The sequence below is a fragment of the Dipodomys ordii genome, unplaced genomic scaffold (genome assembly GCF_000151885.1).
Source record: "Dipodomys ordii isolate 6190 unplaced genomic scaffold, Dord_2.0 Scaffold18, whole genome shotgun sequence".
Taxonomy (NCBI): Eukaryota; Metazoa; Chordata; class Mammalia; order Rodentia; family Heteromyidae; genus Dipodomys; species Dipodomys ordii.
Genome location: NW_012267234.1, coordinates 13445846 through 13472960, shown reverse-complemented (window position 1 = coordinate 13472960; position 27115 = coordinate 13445846). Strand labels below are relative to the sequence as shown.

The 27115-nt window shown below is 40.5% G+C and overlaps 1 protein-coding gene across 2 annotated transcripts in view; it reads right to left on the bottom strand.

Annotated features, from left to right (window-relative positions):
- Cntnap4 (contactin associated protein-like 4) overlaps positions 1-27115 on the bottom strand; it is a 223873-nt gene that overhangs the window by 140827 nt on the left and 55931 nt on the right. For both annotated transcript variants that reach the window (XM_013013005.1, XM_013013006.1), the window contains exon 3: positions 12063-12256. In XM_013013005.1, coding sequence (XP_012868459.1) covers positions 12063-12256 — 194 coding nt within the window. The remainder of the gene's footprint in view (positions 1-12062; positions 12257-27115) is intronic.

Sequence of the window (27115 nt, the reverse complement as noted above, 5' to 3'; positions counted from 1 at the left end):
ATTTTGTTGTGCAGTTCAAAAAAAAAGATCTTTTTATTTTTTCATTTTGATTATTATACCAATGTTTGAAAACTGCTGACTTCCTGGCTTTTGGAGGAGGGGGGAATACACAGCACTGTGGTAATGAACTCTCCAGGTAAATGTCTCAGGAACATTCCTGAGACCAAAAGATGCTGACTTCCCTAAATCTACAGAGTCAGAACTCGTACAGTAATTGCTACACACCTACATTTAAAGTGTGTTTTATGTATACCAACCCCAGGACTGACTGACAATATGAACCAAAGCTTTTGACTGTGGTGAGTATCCATGAAGTATTAAGCTTCCACAAAATTAAGACCTTTTCAAATATTTTTCACTGGCCTAAAAAGCAAGAGAAAAAGGGACTAGTTTCCTAACCATGCAAATGTAATCATGTTCTTCACAAAGATTAAAGTTTACAGTGATGGATAGGCTAATTACCTGGAGAGAAGCACTATCCAATGCATCCATGAACCTAGACATCATATTACATGTGATGATATGTACAGATATTATATATCAGTCACAACAATTTAATTTTAAACAATAACCATATTAAAAACAGTCACTTTTTTTTAAGAATGGCAACCACCACATTACGTAGGCGCTTCATATTATCTTCTCTCTTCTTTAGGACAAGACAACCATCTATAAGTAAACCACTGTCAAATCACGTTGTCTGACAAGATGCAGTTGAGACTTTTTGTCTATGTTCAATGGTTTTTTGTTTTTTTTGTTTTTTTTTGGTCCGGTCGTGGGGCCTGAACTCTGGGCCTGGGCACTGTCCCTCAGCTCTTCAGCTCAAGGCTAGCGCTCTACCACTTGAGCCACAGGGCACTTCCGGCTTTTTTTTTTGCTTATGTGGTGCTGAGGAATCGAACCCAGGGCCTCATGCATGCAAGGCAAGCACTCTACCACTGAGCCACCTTCCCAGCCCTGTTCAATGGTTTTTAAAACAACATTAATTTTCATTCCTTCATTGCTAGATCATTTCACGACCATTAATTCTCAAGTTTCAAAGAGTAATTTTCTTTTCCTAATACTGTAAAATTGATCTTACCATCTTTTATCACAAAGCCTGATTATAAGACTTTTAGAAATACAGAATTATTACTTACTACCTGATTTATAAATAGATGAAATACTAATTCATCCCACACTCGAAAATGACACAACAGTGAGATAAAAAAATCAATTATTTTAGCCCTAAAGCAAGACAGACTATTGGTTCCAAAGGATTTGTGAAATCAATCAATCAATTTTATGCCCAGATTTGAAGAGTGGGAGTAACTCTGAAAATATGGGTTTTGTTCCTTTATGTGTTGGAGGTTGACAGATAACATTCATTGCTGGATGTCTTGATGGATTTTCAAATTTGTGACATCACTTAGTAGACCATAAATGCCAATTGATGGGTGCATTAATTTTCTATGGCATTGATGTACACTAAATTAACAAAACTTTATAGCTTTGAGTAACACAGACTGATTGTCCTATGGCTCTCTCAGCCAAAAGTCTATGTTGGATCCTACTGAGCTTATTTTTTTTTTATGTCAGCAGGGTATGCTACTTTTGAAAGGTCTTAGAATCAGATGTGCTTCCTTGCCTTACTCAGTTGTAGAATCCATGCAAATTCTTTGACTCCTGGTCCCCTCTATGTATCAACAATAGCAACTCAAGTCATTCTCAAACAGAGCAAGTCTAAAGTCCACCAAAAGATTACCAGCTCACCTGCTGTGACGTCAGCTGTTTAGGCATCTTGCTCACCCTTTGCCTGGAGAAAGACAGCAGATTCACAAGCCTGGAGATGGCAGGTGTGAACGTTTTGAAGAGCCCTCCCATTTACCACGGCGGGAAACCCATGCTAATATCCTACTTAACTTTTTCCTGAGCGCCTACCCTATTTTCAGCACCAACTGAGACCCTGAAAAATGAATGTAAATAATGGTGTGTACCAGATCCCTCTACCTGTAGGAGCTTACATTGTAAACTTTCATCTGATTAACCCCTGAGAGCAAGCACATGTGATAAAGCACACTTTATCACTGAAAAGTCATAGGAAGTCTCCAACAGGAAAAAAAGAAAAGAAAAAAAAAAGAACTTTGCTCACTGTACTATTTTTTCTGAGGCTGATTCTCCAAGTGGATTATTAAGGTTATGGAAAGAAAATACCAGCACTAGTGACCCACGTGGCATATTTTTAGGTAAATAAAAAATTATACCCAAAGCTTATTATTCACACATTTCTAGCTTATGAATTCTCCAACTGGCTACAATTTATCCATAACCCCCAAGTCAATACTCAAGATACTTTGGCCACGGACATACCCCAAAGCAGAGGAAACTTGGAATTGCCCTAGGCAACAGCAATTATCGGTATGTGATCATGCATTGTTGACTGAGATTATAACTCCTAACTCTCAGGCATAATATCAATTGGTTACACTCACCAGGTAACTCTTACTGCTTGAAGGAATTCTGGAAGAAGTTGGAGTAAGAATCAAGGCCAATCAACAAGATGCATTATTAAAAAATATATTCTAATATGATTTATAAAAAGCTTTTATTTATAATTGCTAATATATAAGCTGTTTTCATTTTTGTAAGTTGAACCAGCCAGGTGTCAGGATATGTATGTACATATATAGAGATACATATAGATATATGTATCTACATATGTATATAGTATATAGATAGATAGATATAACTATATGCATATATGTATGTATATGTATATGTATGATATACATATACATATGTGTATATATACATATACCTATACCTATACATATATATAGGCCCTGAGCTCAAGCTCCAGGACTGGCACACAAGAAGAAAATACTGTTGTTGGCTAAACAGTAACTAGAAATAATTGATTCTTTCAACATTTAAGTACACCCTTCATGTATTGAAGAACATTTTCCCTACTCTCATTTTCTAATTTTATCTGCTATTAGATATTTCAGGGAAGAAAAATGAGTACCTAGATACTGATAGATAATAATATAATGAAATCTCAATTGACATTGAGCTATCATCTGTGCATGTGAAGTTATTTCTTTAAGCCTAAACAAAGGCAGCTGAGATGAGATGACCCGGTGGTCCAGCATGCCTTGCACCCCCATTTCTAGTGACCTACCCTGACTGACTGCCCTGCAAAGGAATGAGGAAGCCCAAACCACAGGGCTCCCGTGTTGCTGAGGCTGAGTACCAGTCATAGGAGAGAAGACATGGTGGCTTTCCATATTCCCTTCCTGTCCCCACTATTCTCTTTTCCTTTCCTTCAAAAATCTGTCTGAGCTGTGCACTGGTGGCTCATGCCTGTAATCCTAGCTACTCAGAAGCTGAGGTCTGAGGATCACAGTTGAAAACCAACCCATGGAGGAATATCTGTAAGACTCTTATTTCCAATTAACCTCCAAAGAGCCACAAGTGGGGCTGTGGCTCAAGTAGAAGGGCACCAGCACTGAGTGAGATAGTGCCCAGGCCCGCATTTCAAGCCCAAGTACTGGCACACGCATGCGCGCAGACACACACACACGCACGCACACACACAGAGAGGCAACTGTAGGTCACAATAATAGAGGAAATGGAATCTAAGGTATGGGGGGGAAACTTAAGAAAAGTACAGAGTGCAGTAACAAAAGAAAATAATAGAAGACAGACCCGAGACAAGCAATAAAGAGAAGCTGGTAGACATTTAGCTTAAAGATAGCTCATCTCATCATTCTAAGATGCACATGTGTAATATGAAAAAACATTGATATTATATTAAATATGAACTGTGGCTCAAGTGGGAGGGTACCAGCCTTGAGCACAAAAGCCAAGGGATAGTACCCAGGCTCTGAGTACAAGCCCTAGTAAACACACACACACTAAGAATAAAAGCAAAATAATTGATAACGAGCCTCAATGCACAGGGCCAATTTTGAATCTTTTCTAGTACAATACGATGACTCCAAAATGCCTTGAGAAAGACAGAAACTAGAGTCTCACTTGACTAACTGAATTACTCAACATGTCCACAGCACATTCACTCCAGAATTCTGACTTCCTATCACAAGCATTTGAACATTATTGAAATAAGCAGACAAACAGACTCTTTGCCAGGGACACACATCAGCCTCTGAGGTCATCAAAATGAACATCCTCATCTCAGAGTTAAGCATATCTTTTAAAATCCCAGCTTACGCAGAGAGAAATCCTTCACATACCATTAACCCAAGTAGAGCACAGGAAAGCCAGCATATTACAAATCCGTGAATCAATTTCGAGAAGAGATGAGAACTACTGTCCTGGTCAGAGCCCACTAAGATCAGTCATGAGTGATTAAAAGTGACGTGTGCAACACAGCTGCCACATCAGAAGTCTAAATGAGGAAGCCACTCAAAAGGCCAGGTCACAGCTTGGTTAATCACCAGTTCCTTTAGGATCAGAGGCATGATTAATAGATACACCACATAGGAATGATAAAACCGCTTTGGGTTTATTACCATGTAAGCTCTGGCTGCAACATTCTAAGGAGAACGTTGAATTCGGGGGAAGCCCAACTGACTGCCTCTTCTTTCCTCACAGAAGTGAGGCCGGCCAGCTGCCCTCCACCCCTTCCTGTTTCTCCTGAAGTCAGTCCCATACTTTGAGTTGACATTGATTTGACATTCCACTGCACAAATCCCTCTTGGCTGGGGTCACTAGCTGCATAAGCTACTAGAAACATGCCTATAGAAAATGATGACCTGACATAAGATTACCAGATGCAGCCCAACAGACTACATGTCCCTTATGGGTCTGATGAGTTCCAGAAAGAAAAGAAGGTAAGGAAAGAGGAGAGAGGGGAAGGGGAGGGGAAAAGGAGAGAAGAGACCTAGATGCACCCAGAATTTTCTGGAGCCGAGGCAAGAGACAAGCATGTTCTGTGCAATGGTAGAACATGCAAAGTTGCATGTGTTTCCCACATAACAAAAAATTCCAATGCAAAATTCTATGCAATCTAAGGTAGGATGTAATGGAATACTAGATAAATTGATTGATTAGACAGGTAGACACATACGTAGATCTAAGATAGATAGATACATAGATAGATACATAGACCGACAAATAGATAATAGATTGATTAGATAGGTAGACACTTACATAGAGCTAAGATAGATAGAGAGGTAGATGGATATCTTCAACTCAGATAAATTTTGCTTGTTAGTGAAAAAAATTTAGACCAAGTTGTACCATAGTCAAGTATAGCCTTAAGATGAAATATTCAAAAGCCAAGAAGTTTTGGAAATGTCAGTTAAGAAAGTAAGAGTACCTATAACATTTCTATGTGCATGTTTCCAAAGAATTTGGTTCTACAGGAACAAAGAGACTAAACTGAACAATTTCTTTCCAATTTGGAGACATTTCAATATTTACCTGTCATCACTGACATGTAGGTTTTTTAAAGAGAGCACAAATATCACCGAGAACTTAATTAATTCGTGTTTTTATCCTGATCTACAGATTGAAAAATCTATTTCCAAAGTGACAGGTTGAATTGTTTGGGGGTGGGTTGTTTGGTTTTGTTTTTTTTTTTACCTTTTATTATTTCAGGTTGCAAAGATAGAGTTGCTATTGCCAGAAGAGCTTTGGAGCTCTTGGGATAATGTTCTCGAACTTTCTACAAACTTGCTGAAATAAATAGAATGGGTTTTTGTTTTTTCCTCCTGATGCTGATCCTTCCCAGCCTGCCCCCAGCTCAAGATGAGTCTGACATATTGTAATAAAGCTATTGTTCCCTAAGGATATCTGTTCATTGCTCGAGCAATTTTTCTCTTCTCTTTCTTATTGAAAAAGAATCCTATTATTAAGTACTTAAAATATTCAAGGCTCTAAAAGGGAGACAAGCTTTCAGTGGGAGAGATTAATAATAACAATAAAGAAATACAAAATGGAAGAGAGGGGGCTCAAAGCCAAATAAAAAAATTCATTTGCCAAATACAAGTCAACTCCAATTCCTTTTGAATGGCGTCTGATTTACAGAGCCGGCCGTATGGGTGGGGTCCTGGTGATCTTCACTTCCCATTTTTCTTCTCTCCGAGCAGAGGCTTCTTTTCAACACTGGTCTTCAGTTCTTTTTTTATGAAGGCTCCTCTCAGTAACTCAGAGGATTATGCTCTGTAAACACCTCTGATGCACATAATAGTAGAAAGACATAATTTTAGACAATGTCCACTTAGAGGTGTGTTTTCTCTAGAGAGAATTGGGAATGTGAGTATACTCCAGTGGGCAAATCCTTCTGATGAGTAAGTATGTATTTTTTTCCCATATTGACACAAAATATCAGAGGCATGGCCTGTCTTCAATACAGACATGACTCTCTGCATTGTAAACCAGCTGATCACTAGGCATTATGGATTTTTAAATAAGTCTTCAGAAGAATATTTACTCATGTACTACAATGGTATCATTTGTGTCTATTCTAAACCACATTCGCCACTTACACAGAGTATCAATCTCCCCTCTACGAATTAACAGCCTCCATTACAACGTGGATATACTTTTTAATAGAGATAGATGCCGGATATGCATTTTAGTCAGGGGCATTTGGACATTTGCTGATGTCGAGGTTCGCAATTTGGAACAAAGCCCAGCATCTAACTGGAGTTGAAATGGAATGAAAAAATATATGTATGAGTCTGAAATTCAGTTGATTAAAGTTCGACAAACTGTGGAAAATAATTCCAAGAGATTCCCTGAACAGAACACGATTGGCAGATGGCGCTGATCATAAGTGATTCCCTAGAGAGCTGAGTGCTGACTTGTAAGGGGACAGGAGGCTGGAGGGGCTGGCAAGTGGCTTCATTGCTGTTGGAAGACCCTGAGCTGGAAGGAGGAGTGGAAGATTTGGGGGCAGGGAAACCTAGAGTCAATGGCCCGGAAGAGAAGAAGAAAACTGCAAGGAACTTGGGTGACCATCTTAGGGGCATCTATCAAGCAGCTGAGAGTAGAGCCGTGCTGTTGAAAGGAAATCGTCCATACAATATGCCAGGGACGGAGCCCTTGGGTCTGCCTGCCAAGCAATACCTTTCCAAAAGAACCCACCCACGCGCTGGGCCTTGCACACCCTGTGTCTAAGACAATCTCACACCGGATGAGACAGCAGATGTGAACTAATCCACCTATTGGCCATTCCACCCGGTTCCCAGCAGTGAGCAGGCCCCGGGGCTCATCTGCAAAACATTGGTTGAGACCCAGATAGATCCCATTGCGCCATATAGGAAGAAAACCCCTCCTCTGAGCTATCATACATATGTTGGGGAGTATCAAGGACTGCATCAGTTATTAAGGACTGCATCATTCTACTTAAAAAAAAAACTCGGCTGCATGCCAGTGGTTCACACCTATTAACCCTAGCTACTCAGGAGACTGAGATCTAAGGATCATGGTTCAAAGCTAGGCCGGGTTGGAAAGTCTGTGAAACTCTTATCTCCATTTAACTACCCAAAAGCCAAATGTGGAGCTGTGGTTCAAATGGTAGAATACTGGCTTTGACAAAGAAAAAAAAAGAAAGGAAGAAAGAAAGAGAGAGAGAGAGAAAGAAAGAAAGAAGGAAAGAAAGAAAGAAATCGAGCAAAGGGAGAATGGAAGGAAGGAAGGAGAGAAAGAAGGAAAGAAAGAAAGAAGGAAAGAAAGAAAGAAGGAAAGAAAGAAAGAAAGAAAGAAAGGAAGGAAGGAAGAAAGTAAGAAAGAAAAAGAAAGAGAGCAAGCAAAGGGAGAATGGCCAGGCCCTGAGTTCAAACCCCCAGGACTGGTGTGTGGGAAAACACACACACACACACACACACACACACACACACACACAAATGTGTTTCCTGTCCTTGATCTTTAGCCAAAACCTTCTTGCAACATTAACTAAAGGGATGTACAGAAATGTACTGGATCTAAGATGAATCAGTGCCCTGCTGCCATGTTTGGTACTGAACCAAGAATCTCTGCCTGTCACATGTATTGACAATGCACCAAATTTTCCCACATCTTGCTACAAACACACAGTGGAAGTTAAAACCACAGATATAACCAGGAATGCGCACAAGATGCAACTATGAATGCAACCAAAGCTGGTGAGCATCCGCCAGGACACTACCTCACTACCAGCATCTTGGAGCCAAAGGACCCCCGAATGGGGCTTCCCTCATCTGAGGGGTCCTGTCCACCCAGGCTTGTCCACGTGGCCATGTTCATCCCAGATTCCATCCCTGGGACTTCATGCAGCACCCTGGACCTCATCGCTGCTCTGCGCATGCTGTGGTGGGGCCTGCCCTCCTCCCTGCCTTTCTCAGCCTAGGAAACTTGCAGTTCAGTGACGTCGGCACAATCTGCTAATCAAAATGTCACCATGTCTTTCACTGGCCAGTCAAGTCCACGGAAATGCCATCAGGCACAGCAAGTTAAAACGCAAAAACCAGCAGGGATCTGTGGCTCACATATAAGCTTAGCTACTCAGGAGGCTAAGATCTGAGGATTAAGATTCAAAGCCATCCCAAGCAGAAAAGTCCCCATGAGACTCTTATCTCCAATGAACCACCCCAAAACCAGAAGTGATGCTGTGGCTCAAAGTGGTAGAGTGCTAGCCTTGAGCAAAAAGATCTCAGGGACAACGCCCAGGCCCTGAGTTCAAGCCCCATGACCAACAACAACACACACACAACACACACAACACACACACACACACACACACACACAAAGCCAACATATACCAACTTTAGAAATGCCGTAAGTGTTTGTGTTGGAAAACCCAGATGCAATTGAAGTTCACAAAGAAAGAAAGAAAAACCTATTCTTGAGTTTTAACAATCATGTTTACTTAAACAATTTATAAGATGAGGACTATCTCTTGCTTTGCCTTTGTAGTCTATAGGATACAAGAAATCTTGGGTGTTTATCCCGTGTTGATCTACTTAAAATGGTTTCTAAGTTACTGGTTTCATGATATTCCCGCAATTGTTCTTAAATTGTTCTTAAATGAGCGAAAATTATACCTTGCATTTACTTTTTCCATCGCTTACAGGAAACTGGCTGCAAAGAGTCGATTCTGGGTTCTGTTATTCAGGATATTGAGGGGTTTTATTTTGTCTTCAATTTAACAGGTGCAATTTTAGGGGCTCACATTTTCTACATTTTCATAAGATGTTTTCACAGCAAAGTACTTTGTGTAACTCACATCTTATGAACATTAGGCTATAAATTTCTCTCTGAAGAAATGTTTTAATGTGTTTTTTTAAAAGAGTACATCACATACCTGTCAAGTTTTATATTTCTATTAAGTGACCTATATAAATAATAAGTAAGGCATTTTGGCTTTCTCCTTAAAGAATAATGGTAAGAAACAAGAGAGGATTTCTGTGACTTCTCTCGGATCTGGAGGAGTCATTGCTCTCTTTGGTGAAGAGACATAGGGTCAAATGAAGGGAAAACGAAAGAATCCACACCAAAGCTTTTCCCTCCATGCTGATTAGTTTTATTGTATTTCCTCCCAAACCAAAGCACTTGAGTTTTATTTCCCTTTCTACCATGTACTGGCAGAATTCTAAATAGGTTTCCTAACCCTCTTTTGTAGATTTATATCATCTAAAACAGACTGTGAAGCTCTTAAAAGAAATTGGCATGTTTTGTATAATTGCTACACATCCCATTATATCTACAACAAAACAAAAAAAAACCAAACAAAAAAAAAAACTGGGCACCAAGAAACAGAACAAGTTGGGAAGCACACATTTGTGAAATGTGACAAATGGTTAAATTCTTTACATGGCACACCAGCCCAGAATCTTTTTCATTTCTTCATATTTTGCACTTCATTCATTCCTCCCGTGAATATTTAGTATTTGTCTACAACATGCGAGGGGGTTGGAGGGCAGCACAGTCTTTATCTGCAGGTAATTCATGCTCCAGAAGGTAGACATGGTCAGAGCCCACAGAGTTCCTATGTTCTAACCCAATAACACTGCTTTAACAGCATCATGATCCATGCTCCGACGTTACTTTTATTGGTTTAGATAATTAAAAATATCACCATACCACTAATTCACCCTGACCACCTCATCCTTAACAGCATTCCAAAAAAAAGAGAAAAAAGGAAGCAATTGGAAATGCCTACATCTGGTTTTCTCCAAGCTTATTGAACAGAAATACAGCAATTCTCATGGCAGAAAAAAAAATACCAAAAACATACATTTTAATTAGCCCCACTAAGTATTAGCAGTCATTAGTCTCTACTTATCTAGTTTAAAATCCAATGCTTAATTTAGGAAAAAATGACTAAAAGATAAGCCAAACACCTAGTTAAAGTAGTTAAAGTAAATACCTCATTAAGCTTTCATTGTTATTGGTTCATGATTACCAATTGTTTTAGTTCTACTCTGAATGGTTCTCATAGAATTAACTCAACCATCACATTTAGGTGGGGGCGGGGGGGGGCGTAGGTTTTCATTCTACTACACAGCTTTTGCTTTGATTTGGATTTTAAAGCAGGTTTTCTTTAATCATGCTTCTAGGCAGCTCCTTCCATCCCTCTGTTCTCTCCAGAGAAAGACTGGCCACCTCTTCTCAATTCAATTTACATCAATAAACACGCACTGAATGGCCACCAAGAGCTTCCCAGATGCAAAGGTGAGTGAATCACATTCCATTTCTTCAATGAGTTTATAATGTACAACAGAGTTCTGGGAAGTTTAAAAAAAAAAAAGAGGCAATTGACAGGTCAAAGAAAATTATCATTCTGTGCCCAAATAGGCTTCCAAATTATCTGTGTGCTAAGAATAATGCTTCATTAAGTTACTCATTTTCTCTAGTTTCACAAGCTCAGCCAGAGGGGGGAAAAATAGTTCTTTGATTGCAGTGTGTTTTTCCTGGCTCACAGAAGACCCAAACAAATGCTTTTCTACATGAACAAAAAATGCTTCTCTTTATCATCAAGTAAATTCCTTTTAGCTTCCTTTGTCCACTAAGTATTTATATGCAAGCAGTCAGCTACAAATGCATACATATATAATATATACAGATATTATATGTACAATATATGTGTGTATAATACATACATGTATGTATGTATTGTATTATATATATGTACATACATATAAATGTATATAAAACCTCTCTCCTAGCCTTGTCTCATCATTGCATTTCTATCACAACAGCAATTTACATACTTCAAAGAGAATAGAGAAAGGTACGTGAGTTATATAAGACTTAATATAACTTTATAATGTTATACACTGTATGCTATATAATATATATAGCATGTATTTTACATATAGGCTGAACATATACTATACATACTACGGTGTGTATGTATGTGTGTGTTTATATATATATTAATATATAAAGGTATATTAAATAAAACTCCAATCACAACCCTGTATATAAACCTCCATATTCAAGAAACAGGGTTCCAGGAACCATAGTCATCAGAGGAAATAATAAAAGATATTCTTTTGATTATCTCTAAACAACAAACAAAACGACCCCCTCATTAGTTCACAAAACTTAACATTTTTACACGTCTTATTTATTAGGTTTCTACACTACTTATTCGACTGACTGGATTTGTATCTATTTTTGAAGACTCCATAAATTTGTCTCTCACATTTTTTTTTTGCAAATTAGCCCTGAAGCATACCAAATGGTAAATATTTTCTGCACTGTCTCTTAGAAAATGTTTTTAAAGTTGACAGGTACATGGCTCATTCCTGTCATCCTAGCTTCTCAGGAGGCTGAGGTCTAACAGATCCATGCTCAAAGCCATCCTAATAAGAAAAGTTTGCTAGATGCCCCCCATCTCCAAAATAATCAGCAAAAAGCAGGGCTGGAGTCATGGCTCAGGTGGTAGAGCACCAACCTAAGCAAGCACAGGGCCTTGAATTCACAACATCCCAGTATTGACTGCCAAAAGCATACCAAAAAAAAAACAAAGTGAATGTTTTCAAGTTCTAGAGATTCGGCATCTACATTCTTTAAGAGAGTAATACTTCTTTCCCAGAGAATTGATGGCTTTCAGGAAAGAAACATACCCAGACGCTGTCTTCCTGTCGGTACTGTTTCCAGTTCCGGCCACTGTCGCTGAACATCAGCAGGTAGCTGGTCACCCAGTTGGAGCTCCCGTACCCGCCTTGGGTGGCCACAGAGGTGACCTCCATCCTCTCTCCAAGGTCAATCTGCAGCCACTGGTATTTATTGGACACCAGTGGGGACCAGCCTCCGGCTCCTTTTGGGAAAATAGAAACAGGAGATCACGTGAACAGTCTTGTCAACACTTGGAGCACACAGCTTCACCCTTGTGCCCTGGTCCCTGTGCCCACGGACGCATAGAAAGAAATGCCTTCCGGTACTAGCAAATGACCTTTGCTCCTGATTAGACTTCTTAGAGAAGGAGCTAAAGGATACTGTCAGGTCTTGGAAAAAGCCAAGCTGGTCATGGATCAGACCTGTCCTCGGGATGTTTACCATCTTCACAAGAGGGCAGACATCAAAAACGTATGTTTGAACTACAACAGGAAAAGCAGTGATGATTACAGACATGCAGAGCCCTGGCCCAGGGACAAGAAAATGGTTGCTTGGTGCTGGTTGGCAACGCTATGTCAGAGACGATTGTTCAATGTTCAGTTTTCCAAGCCAGTTATTAAACACAACCACCTTTGCCCTGGCCGTGCGTGGGCCCTGGTTGGCATGTGCGCATACTCAGTCGTTTGCGAAGGGGAATTCATCTGATTCAAAGTGGCATCTGTCACCTCGTCCTCAATGGCTGGCATGCTCCCCAACCCCGCCTGCACCCCAGGGAAGATTCTCCAGGTTATTTACTGCATTGTCTTTTAAAAATTGGTACTGTTCCAAATTTCCTTTCCCCTAATGTACATTATGGTTCAGAGTGTACTCCACCAGGCATAGGGGTTCGTGCTTATAAACCCAGCTATACTGGAGGCAGAGATAGGAGGATCATGGTTCAAGGCCAGCTAGGGGTGGAGGAAGCTAGAATGATGCTAGAATGATGCTTTATGACAGTAACTCCAGCCATTCTATAAGCAGAGGGAAGAGGATTTCAGTCTGAGGCCAATTCTGGGCAAAATTGCAAGAGCCTATCTGATAACTAAAAGCAGACGGACGGGTGGGTGTGGCTCAAGTGCTAGAGCCACCTGTCTAGCTAGCAGGAGGCCCTGAGTTAAAGCCTCCATTGCCAGAAGGAGGCCCTGGGTTCGATTCTTCAGCACCAGATAAGCAGAAAAAGCTGGAAGTGGCGCTGTGGCTCAAGTGGTAGAGTGCTCACCTTGAGCTGAAGAGCTGAGGGACAGCGCCCAGGCCGAGTTCAAGCCCCATGACCAACAGAAAAAAAAAGAAAAAGAAGTAAGAAGTGTATTCCACTCCATCTATTGGGATCACCATGCCTTCCTTTTGGGATCCAGAATATTTGTATGCGTTGCAATTTTCGTGTGTTTTTCCTTGTAATTGTCTCTGTGTTTACCCTTGAAGAATTTCCATCTGGGTTGGACCTCTCTTGCACACCAATACTATCTACCTTGCTTAGACAAGAGTAGAATGTGAACCGTGAGCCCTATGTCAAGTAAACAAGCTTGTTGGATGGCCTTCAGCTCTGGGCGACTTTGGGACATGGGTCTCCACTTGTAGCGTTACTGTTTGCAACCCACAAGGGGTGTTTCTAACTCCTACAGCCTGTCACCTGTGTGAAATGGTTCTTGAATAAGCTGAAAAATCACCCCTGACCTAGTGCTCTGTACAAATAGGTCGGGGGGGCGGGGGAGGCGTCGTTGTCTTGAACCGTGGAAAGGAATGGTTTCCCCTTCGCATTCTTTTTAAGCCTGAACCCGCTCTGCTTCATTGTTTAGGCTCTGATGACACAATGGCCAGTTTCCTGCACTTAGTCCCTGCAGTACTGCGTGGGGTCTGTTGAGCAGGTGAGCACTCGTATTTGGTGACACAATCCATGCTGCTGCTAAGGAACTCCCAAAGCAACCTGGTTAGTAAATGATGACTCACATAAGAGAGCCCGAGTTAACCTGTTCTTGCCCAGGATCGCAGACAAGAGGCCTGGTGCTCTTGAGGACACAGAAGGGCCTGACCTATTGTCATGGAAACTGGCAATTGTCAGTGGACTTGAAAATGCACAGTACTGGCTGCAGGATGAGAGTGCTTTCAGATGTGGTTGTTAGACAGGCTGGTCAGTAGCTCCGCCCCCTGGTTCACAACAGGCCCCTCCCCATTCTAGCCAAACTTAGCATTTTAATTCATGACCTAGGAGGGGACAGAACACAATCAAGAATCCAATGTATATCCTACAAAATGAAGAAGAGGGGAGGGAAGCGGTGGGTAGGGGAGGGATGGGTGAGGGTATTTATTGAGAGGGTTCAACAATGATCAAGATATATTGTGTTCATAAACTGTTTTGTTCAATGGCAACTCCTCTGGACAACTACTTAAAGATAATTTTTGAAAAATTTTTTGAGTCTTCTACAGTCTGATACTAACTAAACACCTCCATTTCTGGTATTGCTGTAACCGCATAGCTCTAAATTCTTTATTTATTTGCTTATTTATTTACTTATTTAGTTCAGCTGTCACAGGGCTTGAACTCAGGGCCTGGGTGCTGTCCCTAGGCTCTTTCGCTCAAGGCTTTGAGCCACAGTGCCACTTTCAGTTTTCTGGTTGCTAATGGGAGATAAGGGTCTCATGGTGACTTTTCTGCCCAGGCTGGCTTTGAACCAGAATCCTCAGATCTCAGCCTCCTGAGTAGCTAGGATTACTGTAGAGGAGTGAGCCATTGGCACATGGCTGAATGTTTATCACTTTTTCTTAGAGGGTGAGGGAGAGTAGTACTAGGGCCTGATGCACTTGCTTAGCTTCTTTTTGCTCAAGGCTGGTGCTCTACCACGTGAGCCACACCTTCATTTCCAGCTTTTTGCTGGTTGTTTGGATATAAGAATCTCACAGATTTGGCTGCTTAGGCTAGCTTTGAGCTTGGATCCTGAAATCTCAGCCTCCTGAAGAGCTAGAATTACAGGCATGAGCCACTGGCACCTGGCACTTTTTAATTATCTTTTTTTAACCTTGGAAACTTAGCAAAGAGTAGCACCTGCAGACAGCTACCATCATAACCGGGAAGTTCTACTTGGAAGATTTTATCTATACCATCTTGTCTGTCTACGGGGAAAAATGCTGATCAATTTGTTTCTTGTTCTTTCTAGCTAATTTTAATGACTTGAAATCAATACTGAGGATGCGTATTGCTCTTATCCAGAATTGTATGCTATTTCTCCAGCATTTCTGCCCGGTTTTGTAGACCAGTATTTAAATGCTGGTTTTATAGACCAGTATTTAAAAAGCAACCAGGGGGAGGCACAGTAAGGGAAAAAAGATCCTAGGGGGTGGCGATGAGATGATCGGCTCTCCTCTGAGGGAGGCAGAGGGCTCCCTGGCCCTGGCCTCTGCTCAGTGTCACTCGGAGTGACAGCCCCCCCAGCGCTGGAAGCACTCACAGTTAATTGACCTTGAACATTTCAATTTCTTACCTGTGGTGAAAAGGTACTACTGGTATGCAAATTAAGCTATGTCATTAACAAGGTACACTGATAAAGTAATGGAAATTCAAACGCTCCTAGGCTGAGCCAAGTTAATTTCGGCAGGAGAAGTCAGCCACGGGGAATCCTGAGGTTCCTGAGGGGTTTAAAGTTCCGCAGCTGTGCACGGGAGGAGCGTGCGAGGAGCACGGGAGGCAGAGCGGCGTGCTCTAGCTTAAAGGAGAAGGTGGATGGCAATATGGAAAATAGGAGATCGATCAATCAATAAAGATGATAGATAATAGAAAAATGACAGATACATAGCTAGATATATAGAAATAGATAGATGGATATGATATATAATACAGATAGAAAAATGACAGATACATAGCCAGATATATAGAAATAGATAGTTAGCTATGATATATAATACAGATAGAAAGATGACAGATACATAGGTAGATAGAGATAGACAGTAGACAGATCATAAATACATAGATATGTAGATTGATACATTGATGACAGATAGATAGGTGAAAGGTGATTAATACATACATAGATACAAAGGCACACAGAGGGATAGAGGATACAAAGACAGACACATGGGGCTGGGAAGGTGGCTCAGTGGTAGAGCGCTTGCCTTGCATGCCTGAGGCCCTGGGTTCGATTCCTCAGCACCACATAAGCAAAAAGAAAAAAAAGCCGAAAGTGGCGCTGTGGATCAAGTGGTGCTGTGGCTCAAGTGGTAGAGCACTAGCCTTGAGCTGAAGAGCTGAGGGACACCGCCCAGGCCCAGAGTTCAGGCCCCACGACTGGACCCCAAAAAAAAAAACAAAGACAGACACATAGATGATAGATAGCTAGATGATAGATACATATATACATACATATATAGAATACAGATAGATTGATAGACATAGATGATAGACAGAAAAATGACAGATACTTAGATACATAGAGATCGCTAACAGAGAGAGATGATAGATAATAGACAGAAAGATGACAGATATAAACACTCAGGTAGATGATAGATGGACAGATAGACAGAGATTATACAACGACAGATACATAGCTGGATAGTAGATAGAGACATAGATAGATGATCAGATAGATAGATAGGTAGATAGAATATAGATGATAATGAGTTGATAGATGGTAGAGAAATTGACTGGTCTCAGCAGACTTTGGTGACCAGTAGGAGCGACAGTGGCCGGGCTGGTCTACCACTGGACCAGCCCAAAGGCCATCACCAGCATCTAGCCTCCTGGAGACGCCATCAGATAGCTCCTTCTTTAATGGCAAAAGTAATAGTTGCCTCCAGCAAATTGGAAGCTCTGAATTACCATAAATAAAATCCCACAAGAAATTCTTTACTTTGTTTATTAAGTAAACCTTTCAACTACTAGTCAAGTGTTATTTGTCCTTAATGTGCTTTTAATATGGTAATATATTCAGCATCACAGTAAACCAATACCCAGGAAACTACAGAGTGTCTTTTCCTCACTCCATCTATTCCAAAGTGACGAGTACTTAAGCCACAAACACAAACAAGAGTCTGGTCCTTCCCTTGCATTATCTCTAGTCACCGGCTTCTTTCCTCTGTCCCATCCATTTTGTTCTTTCTTCTCCTTGGTCTTGTTACTGAGACGTAGCATAATAAAAATGTCCTGTGTCTATTGAAATGGAAACCCTTCTTAACTTTTCACATTGCAAATTTAAAAAACATCTTCCCCGTTTGGAAGACTCTTCAATGTTATAGTTTGGGCATGAGAATTAAATTTTAACAGCATGTGAAGTACCTATTGATTACACTCACTTGCAGCAAGCTTGAGAGCGGATGGGAGTTGTAACTTTGAGTTGTGAAACAATTATTCTTGCTATTGACTTCAAACAAAGAGTTGTGCTCATTGGAAAGTTGAGCTTCGGAAGAACTTAGTGATGGTATGGCCACATGATGTAGCACCTCTTTGATCCACTTTGAATCATCAGATTTCTGAGAAACCCACTTCTAGAATATATGTGGCTATGAATTAAAAGGACAGAAAAGCTAACTTGAAAACTGTGCCCCCTACCAGCCACACACCTGGAATCCTAGCTACTCGGGAGTCTGAGATCTGAGGATTGTGGTTTCTAGCCAGTCTGGGCAGGAAACTCTATGAGACTCTTATCTCCAATCAACCACCAGAAAACCAGAAGTGGTGCTGTGGTTCAAAGTGGTAGAGTGCTAGCCTTGTGCAAAAGAGCTCAGGGACAGCACCCAGGCCCTGAGGTCAAGCCCCATAACTGACAAAAATAAAATAAAATAAAATATCCTCTGCACTCCAAATTCTATCCATAAGGACTGTACTAGGATTTGTATGTGACATATCTAACTTCACCATGAAGAGTACCTAGTGAGATAAAATGCACTTTCATACATCTTCAAATAAAACAAGAAATTTACAGATGAGATATACATTTCCCCAATCATATACACATGATTTTTATCATAACTGAGAAATTACTGACATTTAAAAAATAATTACTACCTTTTTCATTCTTGGGGGAATCGCTCCCCCTGGAGTAATTACAACCCTCCTTGCCTCATGTTGATATTTTTTATCATAATAATATATGCAAATAACATACGAGATACTTTCTCAGTAAACCTGGCTGGCTGAATTCTGTTTAACTTTCATAAATCTAGCCTCTTGCTAGAGATCACCAATATTGAGTCTGGCCATAGAGCCACCTCTTATAGTTTCAGAAACGTGAAAGGATAAAATACACTTGGTGAAGACTTAGACTCTGGGGGAAAAAAATCATTTCAAACCCCTAATAATATTTGAAATGGTATGATGGAAAGCAGAGGTTCCTGCTCATGACTGTAATCCTGGCTATTTGGGATGTTATCATCGGTACACCAGAGTTTGACAGCAGCCTGGGCTATATTCATGACACACTTTCTCGACAAGGTTTGAGACCAACCTGCGTGTATACACAAGATTCTTTCTCAATCAACAGGGCTGAGTGATAGGTACCTGTCAGTATGACTATGTAGGGGTCCAAGATAAAAAGATCATGGTTCCAGGCCAAACCAGACAGAAAACTCCAATGGAAGAAGCTGGGAATGGTGGTATATGCCTATAATGCCAGCTACCATGGAAACTGACAATGGGCGGATCACAGTCCAGACGTGTACCAGTGAAGGAAGGAGATTCCCTCAAAAATAATCAGTGCAAAATTACTAGAGGCATGGCTTGGTGGTTGGGCATCTGCCTAGCAAATGTGTGGCCCTGAGTTCAAATCCCATCACAAAAAAAAAAACAAGCATGATGGACATTTCTGGTGATTATCAATCAAGGTAATGTGTGAATTTGATAGAAGTAGGAGTTACAAAGGAAAGGAGAATCACATTTCTTTCTCAGGACACTGAAAGTATACCAGGACACAGATGTGGACTGGGTGTGGGGGAACAAGCCTCTAATCTCAGCCACTAGGGAGGTGAAGGTCAGAATTATAGTTCAAGGTCAACAGGGCCCAAAGTTAGTGAAACACCACCTCAACCAACAAATTGGAAATGGTGACAGAAACCTGTAATCTCAGCTACTGATGGGTATTGGGAAGAAGATCATGGTTCAAGACTACCCTTGGCAAACACACAATACTCTATCCAAAAAATAACTAAAGCAACAAAGGGTAGAGGCATGGGTCAAAGGGTAGATGACTTTCCTAGCAAGTGGGAGGGGCCCTGAGTTCAAATCCTAGTCCTGATTTTAAAAAAATAATTAAAAGGACACAAATATTCAAGGACATTAAACACAGAGACCACCATTGCATGGCATGGTTAGACTCCATGGGGCATCCACATTCTAGGAAATAATTGGTTTAATTAGAAGTGTCGGAGGGAGGCTCCTCCAAGATAATTATGTTTTTTGTTGTTCGAGATGATTTTTATCTCGATTTCTCAAGAGTCTAAGTTTGCCAGGATCATTTTGATCTTGACATTAAGTTAGAATCATGTAAGGGAAGAGAAAGAACATGGTCTGTGTTGTCCCCAGAACACAGCACACAGCTTTGTATTTTCACTCACATCCATCTTTTCTTGTGCCGGAAGAAATACAAGACTGTCTGGCTGTGGCGTCGACTGGCGTTTTCTCATATGCACTCTCAAATCTCGGCACTGCCTGCTTTGGTGCTGAAGTGAGATGGATGGGAGTCAGGCCAGCAATGTGATTCCCGGCTGCTGTTGGCATCGCTGCAGAAGCAGGTCCGCAGCTGTGGACGCAGAGACGGTGGCATGCAGACTCCCCACCACAGTGACCCTCTGCTCAGCACAGTATGTGCAATAATGTTCCTGGATGTGCAGTTGCATGGTACCTAACATTTCAGACTGGCATGGAATGCACATGGGCCACCACCTCTGTGTGTGTGTGTGTGTGTGTGTGTGTGTGTGTGTGTGTGTGTGTGTGTCTGCACTGAGATTTAAACTCAGGGCTTCACATTCACTAGCAGATACTCTACCGCTTAAGCTACAGCCCCAACCCTTTCTGCTTTAGTTATTTTTGTAACTAGGGTCTTCCACTTAGGCTTGGGCTAGCATAGCCCATGATTCTCCTACTTGTAGCAAGGCTAAAAGACATACATCACCAGACCCACCTTTCAGGGGTTGAGATGATATCTTTCAACCTTTTGCTGCCCACTCTGGCTTTGATCCATGATCTTCCCAATCTCTGCCACCCCAGAAATTGTCAATGGTTGACACAGCACATGCTTTGTTATATTATTATATGTGTATTATTATAAGCCACACATGTTTACTCTATGTATTGGTTGTCTGTCTTGTCTCACTAAAGTATTAGCCTCATAGTGTAAGCGTGTGAATTCATATAAACTAGTACAAAGACGGAATCTGTGCTAATCTGATGAAAATCCCAGAATCCTTTTCTTCGTAGCAAAGTATTTTTTTCAATAATGGTCTTCAATAAAAATCTAAACATATGGCTGAAATCTACAAGCACCTGCCTTCCCATTACAGAGGAATCCCTTGTAAACTATATCTCAAAGATGTGACTATTGCTTTGGGGTTTTTTGAAATTTCTGGTAATTAATAATACCTCACACAATTCTCTTAGGATTGAGTTCTTCGATGCCAATCAATTTACCCCCTTCTACCCTCCCCCCACAGCAAACTGGCAGAGCAACCTTTAGTCCTATTTCTTGTCTTACCAGATCAAACGTTTCTGAAAGCTTTAATAATTCAGTGGATTGAAAAGTAAATATTTACACCCTCCCTCTGCTCCGTCAAATTTTGATTTATATCTTTGGTTTGCAATTTTTATGCCAGGGAAATTTCCTCTGGAAGGTTACAATTAAGTTACAAAAAGACCTAGTGCTGTGTTTTCTATGTAGGTATTTGTTTTTTGTTTGTTTCATTCAAATTAGCAGTGTGTAAAAAAAAAAATGATGTAGAGAATTTCGGGTGGTGACCAAAAGCTGCTGGTGTTTTGCTTCCTAAGTCCATTATAATACTTGTCTAAAAGTTTCCATTTAGATTTATAATAGTGAGACAGGTCATTTCAGTAAATGACATCATGCATCAGATTGAACATACTGGCATTATCCCAGAGGTTTAAAAAAAGTGGGGTTTTTTTTTGCTTCTTTACCTTCTTTTTTTTTTTATCTTCCCCAGCCAGACTGAGATGATAAGCTGTCATGGGCCAAATATCCTCATATCACTCTTCTGGGTCAACAAACTGCAGTCATTCTACTGTGTCCAACAGAATGTGGCTGGAAAGGAAAGCTTGGCTGGGGCACCGATTCTCAGAAGGAGGGAAAGCAGAGAAGCAGCCTCCCGTGTCACCTACTGATTTGATCAGTTAACATCTCCCCAGTTTGTAAAAATTCTTAAATGTATGACGAAAGCACCATACGCCTAACTAATGAGAGATACCTCTCCCCAGGCTTGCTTACAGATTTGTTAAACTCAGTCTGAGATGCCTATCACTATGGTTATATTTATTTCACAGGCAACAGGACTGATAGAGATAGATATATAACATATATATATATGTATATGTATATATACACACACACACATATATATATATATATATATATATATATGTATAGTCCCCAAAACAACCTTAATGTCTGTCCTCTGCTTCATCAAACTTTAAAGCAGCTTTGTCCCAGTTTTAGGCTCCTGGCCTCTCTATTCATAGAGCATTTCCTCTATATAACTTACGATTAGACTCTCTGTCCCTTCAGGTACAAGCCGTCGTCCAGTCTCTTGCTAGTTGTACAACCAAGAAAATATCCTTTCTCACTCCTTTGGAATATAGGCATGAAGCAAAGGTAAAAGGTCCCTTAGGCTGAAGGTCTTTCGGGCTGGAATGTGACTCAAGTGCCTAGTATGTGTAAGGTCCTGAGTTCAAAGTTCAGCCTGAACAGAAGAATTTTAAAAGAGGAGGAGGAGAAGGAAGAGGAGGTAGAGGAGGAGGAGGAGGAGGATAAAGTTTATATCTTCCAGACTCTGTGGGAGGCTTAGTGACTAATTTCTGTAAACTCCAATTAGCAAACAGATGGCCTGATCACACAGGCTAGCGCGCTCTCTCTCTCTCTCTCCCTCTCTCTCTCTCTCTCTCTCTCTCTCTCACACACACACACACACACACTCACACACACACACACTCACACAGCATCTTCTAGTACTTTCCAGCAGCTCAGTTGTGTTTCAAGGTCCCCACCCAACTATTGCAAGACAATCAAACTCCACTGCAATCCTGTTGAAGAAAAGTCTTTCCTGTCCACGTAAGTCAACCCAGTACACATTTCTTTGACAGATCATTGGTTTCAATTGTTTTGTTTAGAATGATGTATCTTTCATTTATCTACCTAATGAGACATGTTCTCCAGCAATCCAATTTTATAACCAATGTCTAAGAGAAGAAGCTGAGGAGTAACTGTTTCACAATGAATACTGATACACTGGGGGCTACTACACTTAGCTAGGCACCGGTGGCTCCGGCCTGTCATCCCGGCTATTCAAGAGGCTGAGATGTGAGCCTTGAAGTTTAAAGCCAGCCTGGGCAGGAAAATCTGTGAAACTCTCCTCTCTAATTAACCAGTAAAAAGCCAGAAGTAGTGCTGTGGGTCAAGTGGTAAAGAGTTAACCTTGAAGAAAAAAAGCTCAGGCCCTGAGTTCAATCCCCAGGACTAGCACACGCACACGCACGCACGCACGCACGCGCACACACACACACACACACACACACACACACACACACAAGACTACTCCACTAGCGCTCCAGTCATTGGCCAAAATAAATTCCGAATAGCAACAAGAACTGTCACAGGGCTCTCTCCACTCGAGATGACGGCTTTTGCTGAGAAAACAAGTTGATTGATGGGTCACTGACATAGCGCTGACTAGTGACAGTCGGCAATCTTGCAGTGTCACTGACACAATCACTACCACGGGGAAAGCCTCACCCAGGAGGCCAAGGCAACCCGTGGGTCCCCCCTAAACCAGCCACTGCTTTGGGGGGCAGTAGAAGAAAGGTTAGGAGATCAGGCCCTGTGGACATTTACCTGCAAGGACCAGCACCATCTAAAGAGGCCACAGGGGTCACCAGGGGCCGTGGGTTTTGAGATGTGACCCAAGATGTGCTCTCCTGTGGGTGTCTGCTCTGACTCCATTGCTAAGAGGATCTTTTCTGTCTTGAAACTATACCACCGCCATGATGTTTGACAACGGTGAAAAACAGGGGACCTGCTCATGTCACTCTTCAACTGCTGACTAACCTTCAGCTCAGAGGTTTGGACTTGATCTTGGAAAAATCACACTAAGTGGTATGTCAGAGCTGGAGAACTAATACAATGCTGTGAACAGTGCGCTAAGATACTTACAGTATCTGTAGGAGCGCTTTTCTTTGGGTGCCCAACATCCTCAGAGTTGTTGGTTTGCCTTGTATCAATTATGATTTTAGATAGAGATAGAAAGATAGATAAATAGATTGATAGAGATTGAAATATATCACACTTTCTGTAAATTAGAATTGTGTCTTTTATATATAGACCCAGAGAGAGATAGAGATTGATTGAAATACATGTTTTCTGTATATTTTATAGACAGACAGACAGATCAGATAGATGGATCAGACAGATAGATGGATCAGACAGATAGATCACATTTTCTTGATCCATCTAATGGTTATAGGGCCTCTGGGCTGTTTCCATAACTTGATTATGGTGTCTGGTATAGCGATGTACATGTATGTGCAAGTGTCTTCATTGTACTCTGACTTGTGATCTTTTGAATAAATCCCAGGAGTGGCACTGCTGGATCATAAGGTAGGTCTAGTTTTAGTTCTTTGAGGAACCCACACTGCATTCCACAGTGCCTGCAGTAATTGACATCTTCACCAACAGTGTGGTAGGGTTTCTTTTTCCTCTGAATCCGAATTAGCATTTGTTGTACTTTGAATTCTTGATGATGGCCTATCTTACTAGGGTGGAATAAAATCTCAGCCTTGTTTTGATTTACATTTCCTTTATGGCCAGGGATGTTGAACATTGCTTTATGTACTTATTGGCCATTTTTACTTCTTCTGAAAAGTTTATTTGGGTCCTTTGCTCATTTATTAATTGAGTTATTGAGTCTTTGGGGGTTTTGTTTCATTGAGTTCTTCTATATTGGTTTCACTAGCCCTTGTCAGCTATATAGCTGGCAAATGTGATATATATATAGAGAGAGATGTGGGTATGTATATATGTATATCTATGTGTGTGTGTTCATGTATGTATATGTAACTTTATTCATCCATAAAGAAGAATATTGTCATCTTTAGGAAAATGGATGAACTTGGAAAATTTTATGAAGTGAAGTAATTCAGGCCCAGAGAACAAAAAAAGCACATATTTTCATATAAGCATGTGTAAAACACATATGGGACCATATGCATATATATATATATATATATATATATACACACACAATCAAAGTGATGAAAGTATGGCATATGCAGGGGTAGATTTCCATTGGCATAACCCCTTTTAAACAACAGACATTTAACAAAATTAATATCAGGGAACTGAACCATGTCTTATCTGAGGAGGGTGGGGGCTGAAATGGAGGGGCAGATGATTGGAGGAGGAATGATGGGTGAATTCAGTCAGAACAGTCCCTGGACAGACGTGAAAATGGGACTGGGAAACTTGAGGAGATGAGTGGGGTTGGGATGGATGAGAGTGGGGGAGACTGACAGACAGGGTGACATTGCTCACGATGCATTGTATACATAAATTGGCACGTTGAAAAATTATGATTTTCTGAAGCTATCCATGAATCATCAGGAATACCATTATTTGCATGCAGATATGGGCAGTCATCTGAATATAATGCATCCATACAATTTCAAAAGCGGTTTGCTGTAAGACATTGACACAAACACATACACACTTTAAAGAGCAAAATCATGCAGCATTTAGTGGACAGATCAGTGATTTGGGGTTCAAACTTTGCAGAGATCAGTATCAACATGTGTAGTCATATAGATATCATCTGTTGGCTTAAATAGATATAATGTTCTACAACAGCATGGCAGGGTGGTATGCAAATAGAATTTAGAATCCAAAGCCAATAGGTACAATATTCCCCTTGCACACATTTAATTCTAGAGATGCTTTCACTCATAGACCTATTTGCTACACAATGAACTGCTTCCTCTAACACACATGCACCCCAGCCAGCTCCATCTGGTTCCTACTCTTTGGGGGAAAAAATGAGAGGAACACACAAAGGTTATGATTTTTACGAAAAACGTAGAGTAAAAAAATGCTATAGTGAAATTAATGTCACAAATTATTTCCCTACCATGAGTCACACACATCTCAGTATTTTGAATTATCCTTGTTTCCATTTTTTACCTGTGTTTGAACTGATTTCTCTGTCTTGGGTGATACAACAAAATCAAATATCAATATGTTTGCATTTTAGATATTGTGTTGAAACAGCAAATGAGGCAAATGTAACACCACTACAAACTCTGCCTATTAATCTGATGTTAGCCATGGCTATAAATTTGAATCCTGAATTCACAGTAGACTTGCTTTTATCATCTCCTAAATTGGAAAAGAAATATCTTTTGCAAGAAATAACGAATTGCAAGCCACTAGTGAGTCTGTATTAGAAGAAGAAGGCCAGCAAGTATGTTACTGGTTTTGCCAAGAGAAAACTTAGTATTTCCAGGAAGTATAATGAAGATTGTCAGGAAAAAGTACAAGTAGAAGATGGGGAGGGCAGGGAACACACCACATCGCTTTGTTCTGTTTATCTCCATCTTATTTCTATTCGTGATGCACAATGGAAAGTTCTAAATTGACCTTCCTGATTAAAAAGAAGAAGAAGAAGAAAGTAAGTCTCACAAAGCGACCTCATTTCCTCTCAAACCAATGAGGCCTTTCACACAATTGTCAGCCTACCTATCATAGTTCCTGCTTCTCGGTGAATATTGATCCACTGAGTCATAATAAAGTAGTGCTTCCAACGGAGAATGAGAGTTAATGCGGATGTTTTCTGGATCAGACAAGATGGACAAGGAAAAAAAATAGATTCTGTGCTTCTGCCTAGCCAATTTCAAATTGCTTCTGGCAACACTATGAATCTCATCCATACCCGTGAGTTTTCCCACATACTCTGTGACCAAAAAGAGAACATGGCAAAAGAAATTAAAAAAAAAAAACAGCATCATAACAGAAGCATCTTGATGAATGTCCATGATGCATGCCCACAATGTGAGTAACCATCACTGCAAACGGCAAGTACTTTCCATAAGCAGAATGGGGAATCAATTACCAGCAGAGATGATTATATTGCAGTTACTATTGCTTTTATTACATCTGGGTTCTGAAAATTTGTAACCCCACAGTTACACAAGAATTTTTTTTAAATACATAAAGGTCAGATCGTTGCTTTGAATGTACCTTCAGAAATCAGAATTTAGCTTTTTTTTTAATTTAAGAAATCTGCAATTTGTAGCTTTAGGAAATATGAATGCAATATTTCTAGAGTCGGCTAAGCTCAATAGTCAACCATAAATGTCAGGAACTTTATGCTTTCATTTAATGGCGCCAATTTTTCCTTCAAGAGATGCATAGCTGAGTCAAAGAATATTGTGTTGTATAATTGCCCCTGTGAAGTTTTAAAATCTAACATGTTTTTTTTTATTTCACAAAATTGCATGAAAGCCTGGATGCAATCTTTCTAGAATTTTATGCTCCCTTATATAAAAATAGGAGGGGCCTTATAACAGACAATAAGTACATTGCATTGAAGGGGAATTTGCTGATGATTGACGGGTAGCGTTTCAACCATAAATTCAGGATGTATGTGATATTTTTTTTGAGGGATGATGCTTTCCAAACAAAAGCAGAAAATAGCTCTCTGCTTTTTCCATGTTGATATCCTGCATCTTGCCAATCTAGGTCAATAAATAACCTGGGAGAAAACATATCACAACCAAACTTTTGTCACTTAGGGGGGAAAAAATCATTCCTTCTTTTAGGTCCAGTGGAAA